The 9,099-nt window shown below is 42.5% G+C and overlaps 1 protein-coding gene across 1 annotated transcript in view; it reads right to left on the reverse strand.

Annotated features, from left to right (window-relative positions):
• The window catches only part of LOC119414194 (putative glycerol kinase 5), an 11,855-nt gene extending 4,379 nt beyond the window's left edge, over positions 1-7,476 (reverse strand). The window contains exons 1-6 of the mRNA XM_037681294.1: positions 7,350-7,476; positions 7,170-7,274; positions 2,501-2,595; positions 1,989-2,092; positions 1,841-1,900; positions 1,191-1,324 (exon numbers count right to left, since the gene is read on the reverse strand). Of these exons, the coding sequence (XP_037537222.1) occupies positions 1,191-1,324; positions 1,841-1,900; positions 1,989-2,092; positions 2,501-2,595; positions 7,170-7,274; positions 7,350-7,476 (625 nt within the window). The remainder of the gene's footprint in view (positions 1-1,190; positions 1,325-1,840; positions 1,901-1,988; positions 2,093-2,500; positions 2,596-7,169; positions 7,275-7,349) is intronic.
• Positions 7,477-9,099: the final 1,623 nt, after the last annotated feature.

Raw genomic sequence — 9,099 nt, forward strand, 5'->3', positions numbered from 1 at the left:
TTTTTGCCCTTGCCTTATGTAATGTGCAATATTACCTCAAACTGACAGAAAAATAAATGTATAAAGCTTTTTGATTGGGCTTTTTTTTGTGTGTGTGTGTGTGTGTGTGTGTGTGGGGGGGGTCTTTAGGGCTGTGTTAAGAGCACAGTAGTGGTATTGTGATGCAGTTCAAGAAGTTGGGCTGAGACAATGCTATCGTGGCCCACTGATGAATAAGAGCATGGTGTGAGTGCTGGAAATCATCTGAGGTATCCAGAAAACAATAAAAATATATATTTTTTTAAAGTTGGTTATTTTATGTTTGATTGCCTAAACACCAGAGGAGGTTTTCCAGATTTACTGTGATCCAGCCATGTTCTTTTAAGTCATGGAGAGAGCAGAGGTCATCATCAAGAGTGAAGGGGACACAATTGCCAGTATCTACAATACTGTTCACTGATCCACTAAGATCTATTTATTTTAGAGGCTCAAGTTATTACTATTTTATTTTATTATTTTAGTCATTAACATCAGCATCTCTAAAAACAACAAACAACCAAAAAACAGTCTTTTGTTTTTCGAGATGGCAATGACTAATGTGCAAAAATCTCATTACATAATGTGAAGAATCAAATGGAAAACAGCTTCTAATTGGGAAAAAACTTGGACTTTGATTTGCTTCTACTGTCAGAGTCAGCAAAATAATAGGACTTCAGATCATCTCATTTTCAGATGAAAACCTGTCAGGAGCTGAGATATATTTAGAGCAGAAAGATGTTGAAAGAAAAGAACATAAAAGTGTCAGAGCCTGATTCCTTCTGACAAAGCTGCTGCTTATCTTGTCTTTATATTAGTCTAACAGAAGAGCAGATCTAACATCTGCACACAGCTGGTTGTTTATTGCAGAAACCTTTAGAAAATAAACTTCTACACATTCAGATTGCCGTTATAATGTGTTATGGAGGGTAAATAGAAAACTAATAAAAGTTCAAACCTAATCAAATGAAAAGCCTAGAAGAGATTGATTTCAAACTTTAATCATAGATAGGCATCAAATGATTACTTTCTGAGAGTTTTATCGAAATTATCTAGCTCATGAAATATTTTGCTAACACGACAGACAAATACAAACACACATACAGACTTTCGGCGACAGGCAGTAAACATGTTTTTTATTTATTTATGCAAATGTAACGCATGTGTCAGCATACCCGCTCCAAGTCCAGCCACAAAAGCAGCCCCCAGACAAGACATCTCCCGGTGCAGAGGTCTGACCACCTTCCTACCAAACAGGTCTGCAGTCAGCTGCATGATGAAGTCGTTTGCAGAAACACCACCATCCACCCTGAGAGGGAGAGAAAGACAATCAGTTTGCCCTGAAGATGCTTTATCGTTGCAGTAACAGAGACATGCTCCCATAATGTGTTAGACACACAACTGAACTGCAGAAGCACAGTTCATCAAAGTTCACCATTACACCCAGTGTGCTGGATAAAAGCTCATGATAAGATGTCATAAAAAACCTCTGCAATCCATCCTCTGCTAACCTTTAGGGGCCGAAGTGGCGTAAAGGTAGGGCAGCTGACTTGGAACCAGAAAGTCGCAGGTTCAACTCCCTGCCACACCCACATATCATGGTGTCTCTGTGCAAGACACCTAATCCCTAACTGCTCCCCAGGTGCTTACATAGCTGCCAGCTAGTCCACCTGGGTGTATCTTAGGTGTGATGGGTTAAATGCATCATTGTATGGAAACATACAATGATGACAATACATAGCCAAACAAAAAATGTCCCAGTAAGATCTGAAGCCCCTCCTACACCATTCCTACATGATTGTAGGAGACAGGACGAAACCCTCACCTGATCTTTGTGATTGGAATGCGAGTCTCCCTCAGCATCGTCTCATACAGCTGCTTGTTTCTGAGACCATCATTGACAGGAAAAACAAAGAATGAGGATGGAAATATAAGAATGCTGAAAAAGAAACATTTTCTTTAAAATGACTAACCTGAATGCAACAGACTCCAGAATGGCCCTGACAAGATGGTTTTTGGTTGTGGAAGGTTTAAGGCCCATTAGGGAAGCACAAGCTCTAGGGTCATTCAACGGAGCCTTTAATGAAGCATACACAAACGTGTCACCTGACAAAACTGAAACTTGAATAATGATGTTAAAAATTGTGTTGTCAAATGGTCTTTGCGTCTTTGAGAGCAGATAAAACTTGTGTGGTGACTAGGCAATATATGTGTGGACAACCCCAAGGAAAATTATTTTCTAATCACATCTTTGCAAATAAAACCAAACATGCAGGAGGGAACACTTACAAGAGCCAGCTCACAATGGAGGGCAGAGGAATAAAATAAAAAGAGACAATCATGTTACAAAACCAGGAGGAAAAAAAAAAAAAGAAAACCACGTATTGTACTGACGGAAACATTTCCAGCAAATATGCCTCGGAAAATACTAGTGAAATTAAAAAAGTTAAAATGAGTGAAATAAAGAGGAACGTAGTGTTTGTACCTGTAGACCACTGAAGGAAGGGACAAAGCACACTCCATCTGAATCACTCACACTGTACGCCATCGCACTGGTCTCTTGAACGTCAGAGAAGAGCTCTGCAACACACACATGCGCACAGTGTCAAAAGGATTATTAACGTAGTTAATTATTTCTAATGAAATTTCATAAAATGTATTCACTTGCATCCATCCACCCATTATCTTCCACTTATTCCAAAGTCGAGTCTCGGGAGCAGCAGCTTGAGCAGGGAGGCTCAGACATCTCTTTCCACAACCACCTCTTCTAACTCTTCTGGGAGGACTCCAAGGCGTTCCCAGGCCAACCGAGAGACATAGTCTCTCCAGCGTGTCCTGGATCTTAACTGGGGTCTTCTCCCAGTTGGACATGCCCAAAGCACCTCCCTAGGGATGCACCCAGGGAACATCCTTACCAGATGCCCGAACCACCTCAACTGGCTCATCTCAATGTGGAGGAGAAGCGGTTCTACTCAGTCTCTCCCGGATAACTTAACTTCTCACCCCATCTCAAAGGGAGAGTCCAGCTACCCTGCGGAGGAAATGCATTTCAACTGCCTGTTTCCACAATCTTATTCTTTTGGTCATTACCCAGAGTTTGTGACCATAGGTGAGGGTAGGAACATAGACTGACTGGTAAACAGAGAGCTTTGCTTTAGAGCTCAGCTCCCTCTTCACCAAAATGGACCAGCACTGAGTCTACAACACTGCAGATGCTGCACCAATCAGTCTGTCAATCTCACAATTCATTCTTCCCTCACCCATGAATAAAACCTCAAGATACTTGAACTCCCCCACTTGAGGCAGAACCTCACCCCCAGAAAAGAGCAATCCACCCTTTTCTGACTGAGGACCATGGCCTCAGATTTGGAGGTATCGATTCTCATTTCAGCCGCTTCACACTCGGCTGCAAACCGCTCCAGTGAGAGATGAAGATCACGGCACAATGACGACAACAGGACCACATTATCTGCAAAGAGCAGAGATGGAATTATGAGGCCACTGAACCAGAATCCCTCCGCCCCCTGGCTGCACTGAGAAATTTTGTCCATAAAAGTTATGAACAGAATGAGTGATAACGGGCAGACCTGGTGGAGTCCAACTCCCACCCTGAAGGGGTCCGATTCACAGCTGGCAATGCAAATCAAACTGTTGCACTGCTTGCATAGGGACCGAACAGCCCGTAACAACGAGCCCTCAATCCCATACTCGTAGAGCACTCCCCACAGTGTACCCCGAGGAACATGGTCGAATGTCTTCTCCAAGTCCACAAAATACTTGTAGACTGAATGGGCAAATTCCCATGACTCCTCGAGGACCCCAGTGAGGGTAAAGAGCTGGTCCAGTGTTCCACGGCCAGGACAGAACCTGCACTGGTCCGCCTGGATCTAAGGTTCATGCAATGATCAGACACGCTTCTTCGTTACCCCTGAAAAGACCTGGGGCTAAGGAGTTTTTTTTCCCTTTTGGCTGCTCCCTTCATCAGGGGTTGCCACAGTGAACTAACTCACACAAAGACTTGGCAATTGTTTGTATGCAGGATGCCCTTCCTGATGCAACCACAGACCATTGAGCTACCACAGCACTCTGAGTGGAGCAGAGAGCTGTCATCTAGGGTGCCTGTGGGAGCAGATGGTGGGTGTTAAGGACCTTGCCCAAGGACTCAAAGTTGGGCAAATGAGGGTGAGACCAATGGTGTAGTCTGCATTTTTGTAGTGGGTATACTGTGCTTAGAAACCAAAGTACACTAGTTAGTACAATGTAATCATCAATTTATTTTGATTTTTAAGCATATTGAACATTTCCAAATTTCTCTGATGCTTATATTTGAATAAATGAACAACAAACTTTGTACAACAGTTGGCTTTGTATTAAAGCATGTTATAGAATTTATAAAACAGTATCAAAGCAAAGCATGTTCAAGTATTAAGTAGTAAGTACAGAATTATACAATAATTCGCTGGATAAGCGAATGTAATAAACAAGTGCTGCATACAGATAAATTGTTACGGAAATGTTTAACTGCCATTTAACATATTAATGACACGTGCCCAATGATAAGTTATATGTCACTGGGCACTTTTAAGTGAGTATAATGAAATTCTTAAGCTTTTCTTGTGGGTATACTCCATATGCCCGCATATCTCATACACTACACCACTGGTGGAGACAGGTGTGTTTCACCTTTCCCACCCACATTTTGATGTTGTCAGTCTGGAGTCAAACCGGTGACCTTTCAATTACAGGCCCAACTTCAGGGAGGCTAAGGACAGGGATGCCCCTAAAACTGGAGCACATCCTCTGGTCCCCCTTTTCGAAGAGGGGAACCACCTGCCAAACCAGTGACATTGCCCCCAATGTCCACGCAATGTTGCGAAGGCGTGTCAACCAAGACAGCCCCACAACATCCAAAGCCTTAAGGAAATCAGGATGGATCTCATCCACCCCCAGAGCCCTTCAGCCGTGGAACATTTTAACTACCATGGCGACCTCAGCCACGGTTATGGATAGAGCAAACTTGAAGTCTCCCCACTAAGATTCCTCCATGGAAGACGTGCCGGTGGGATTGAGAAGTCCGAGAAGTATTCCTCCCACCTCACAATGACATCACTGGTTGAGGTCAACAGCACCCCACCTTCACTGAACACAGTGTTAGTAATGCACTTCTTTCCCCTCTTCAGCCGCCTGATGGTTTGCCAGAATCTCCTCGGAGTCGATGAAGAGTCTCTACTCAAGACCTCACCAAACTCCTTCCAAATCCAAGCTTTGCTGCAGACCGCTTGGGCCTCTGGTACTCCTCAACTGCCTCCGGAGTACCACCAGCCAACAAGGCCCAACAGGACTCCTACAGCTTGACAGCCTCCCTAACACAGGGTGTCCACCACCTAGTTCGTGGATGGCCAACACGAGAAGCAACGACAAGCTTGTGGTCACAGTTCAAGGCAGTCACCTCAACAACTGGGGCATGGAACATGGCCCACTCTGACTCAGTCAATGTACCCCGCCTCAGCTGGGATGCACTGAAAGCTCTCCCAGAGGTCTAAGTTGAAGATCTTTCCGATTTATTAACTTTCTTCTGTAAACAACAAAGTCCATGCTCAATAATCCAGGTATACAATCCAACATTTTTTAGTCAGGTCATCTGGACAGATGTCCTGACTGAAAAATGTTGGGTTTCTTCTGTAAAGTTCAAATGCCATTTGGGACATTAAGATCAATAAAAACAGTGCAAATTCAGTCTGTGCTAAAAGCCAGGAAGTAAAAATGTGTTTTGAAAATAGTTTGAATAATGGACAATGAAGGGTCTGGTCTGCTGGGAAGAGGGAGATCATTCCAAAGTCTTGGAACAGCAACAGAGAAAGTTCTGTCTCTTCTGACATTATATCATCTTGGCACATCCAGGAGCAGCTGATCAGCTGATCTGAGGCACCGAGCAGGAGAGTATGGGTGAAGCAGCTCAGAGAGGTAGGATGGGGCAAGACCATTTAAACTTTTAAAAACAAATAAAATAATCTTAAAATGAACTCTACAATGAACAGGCAGCCAATGGAGTGAAGCCAGAGTGGGGGTGATGTGTTCCCTCTTTTGAACTCCAGTTAGAAGCCAAGCAGCAGCATTCTGGACCAACTGGAAGACGTCTGACGGAGGACTGGCTGACTTGATAAAAAGTGTGAAGATTTCAGAGCTTGTTATCAAAAACTTTGGGAAGTTAGTATGTGACATCAAACTAAGACGAGTGTTTTGTGGTTAAAAAAAACAAAACAAAAACAACTTAAATTGATGTTTCTATTGAGCTACAGAGAATTGGAAAGAGCTGGGTTTCCCATTAGTTTTGCCAAATCCCATTGTTGTGTACGTGAATTTAATGTTTTGTTTATTTTCATGAAATGTTCCTACACTAAAAAATGTACAGCTATCAAAAGCCATAGTTCACTGTTCCTGATTGCGCCTTATGTTTTGATGCTTTTTTTTTGTGAGTCTGACTACACCTGGTGGAGGAGCGACTTATCAGAAATAATAAATAAATGAATAAATAATTGTTTTTCAAATAGTGAAAAAAATTATTAAGGTGCGTCACTATTTGTGTATTGTCTAATGAACAAAAATTAAAAAAAATTTTTTTTAAACCAATTTATTCTGTTATGTTATACCCATCAACATTAATAAAGTTGGATGAAGCTTCTCAGCTTTCTGCCGTTATTCAAAACTGAAGTCAAAATGTCTGTTTTATTGGGTGCTGCCATATTACCAGTTTATTTTGGGGCCAGAGTCTGTGCACTAGGGCTGTACAATGATATGAAAATCCCTGCCCTCCCCCACAAATACATATTTGAACATACAGCAAAAAAGAAATACTAAAATCAACTAACTTCAACACCTTGAAAAAAATTTAATTTCTGAGGTGCATTTTTATTCTTAGTCAAAAAAACATCCCGTTTACATTTACAGGTCTTTCTTGTAAATGAGTCCTCGAGGCTCAATGGGAACTAACCTGTATAAATAAAGGTTGAATGAGTTTGTCCACATGGAGGGTGAATCATTAAATGTGGACTACAGCTAGCCATTATGGGGTGTTACAACTTTGTGATTTCAATTTCTGAGTTCCAGTACCGTCTCTGTTACCGTACACCTTGTTGGTTGCATTCAGTACTCACCCAGCTTTTGAGCCCATTTGATGGCGGTGCCTGTGTCTGCTGCATTCCCCTCTGCCAGGTACACCACCTCTGAGCCCATCTTCCATCCCACAAGAGGATACAGACCTGCAGCAAGGGGAGGGGGTTCTAGAAGGTCTATATGGACAAATATGGGTAAAAATGTGTGTGTTGCTCCTAAACCTGCAACAGATGTATGTGGATTGCTCCCAGTGTTGATGTCCATGAAGGTGCCTGTTCCCATGGTGATTTTCACATCACCAACATCGAAGCAGCACTCTCCAAACATGGCTGCCTGCTGGTCCGCCATCTACAACAGAAGGTCGGGGGAATATTAGTGTGCGTGTGATAGCAGGTTTGGAAGTTTATGACAGGAAGAAAGTACCGTGCTTAAAAAGGAAAAAAAAAACCTTCTACCATCTTGTACAATGTGGACTGCGCACCAAGACAATTAAATATTTGTGTATCTTGACCGATTTGCATCTCTCCTTTAAGCTCCACGTGGAAAAACTAGTAAGGAAACTAAAGTTAAACTGGGTTTCTTTTTCAGAAACAGATCCCGTCTAACTGAATGCTAGGAAACACCTTGTATCTGTGACCTTCCTTCCCTCCATTGATTACGGTGACATTATTTACATGAACGCTCCTACAAGAACCCTGCAGATGTTGGATGCTGTCTATCATGGTGCACTAAGATTCATAACAGGCTGTAACTATCATACCCACCACTGCACCCTGTATTCACTGGTTAACTGGACATCATTAACTTCACGCAGACTCTCTCACTGGTAAATCACTTCTTGGTCTGTTGTCTTCTTACATGTCCTCCTACATGTCTCTGCATGAGTGCAGCTACAGCGTGCACTCTCAGGACATTATTACCTGCAGTGTCTCCTCACTACGGACTGAACTTGATAAAGGGCCTTCTCCAACTCCGCTCAAATTTCCTGGAATATCTTGCAAAAAGATCTGAAGCTTTCGACCTTGACCTCTTTAAGTGGCTTCAAACATCTGCTAAGTTCATGACATAAACCAATGCAGACATGTTCCCGTTTTTAGTACAGTGGTCCCTCGTTTATTGCGGGTGTTTGGGACCATGCCCACCCGCGATAAGTGAAAAACCGCAAAGTAGGTATACAGTAGTCCAAGTTCAAATTCAGTTGACGTTCAGTAAACTTTGTCATGACGTGCCAGGCTGCAATCACACTCATCACCTGTTACTCCCAATCTTCCTCCTTAAATAAACAATTTAAATTTAAATACTGTAACATTTTAAATAAACTATCCATTCAGCATGGATTGTTTATTTAAAATGTTACAGTATTTAAATTGTAGAAAAGAGAAGTGCAGCAGGACATCAAAGGATGTCACACAGCTTCAGCTCTGCAGCACAGAGCAGAAACGTACTTCTTGATCAATTACACTTCAACAACTGAACATAGAAGTTCTAAAATAATTAAAAATAACTGTTAACACTTATATTTTGTGATTATGATGATTTTTACTATGTGAAATACTTTGAATTTTAAGTTGGAAGACAAAAGTCGATCGGTGCATCTGGACAGCAAAGGGTTAACCCTTCACAAAGCTGCAGCAGGAGAAATGTGTGTGTGCACGACAGAGAAGGAGATCAGCTGATCAGCTGCAAGGGGGAGCTTTGCCTTGCACTTGTGGGCTTCACATATGGTGTAAAATCATTTAAAATAATTTATTTTAAATAAACAACGCAGCACGGTGGCGCAACTGGTAGAGCTGCTGTCTCTCAGCGAGCAGGTCCCTGGTTCAAACCCTGGTCCAGGGGCCTTTCTGGGTGGAGTTTGCATGTTCTCTCCGTACATGCGTGGGTTTTCTCCAGGTACTCCGGTTTCCTCCCACAGACCAAAAACATGCATGTTAGGCTGATTGGTAACTCTAAATTGTCCCTAGGTGTGGG

The sequence above is a fragment of the Nematolebias whitei genome, chromosome 9, assembly GCF_014905685.2.
Source record: "Nematolebias whitei isolate Nwh7 chromosome 9, NemWhi1, whole genome shotgun sequence".
Lineage (NCBI taxonomy): Eukaryota > Metazoa > Chordata > Actinopteri > Cyprinodontiformes > Rivulidae > Nematolebias > Nematolebias whitei.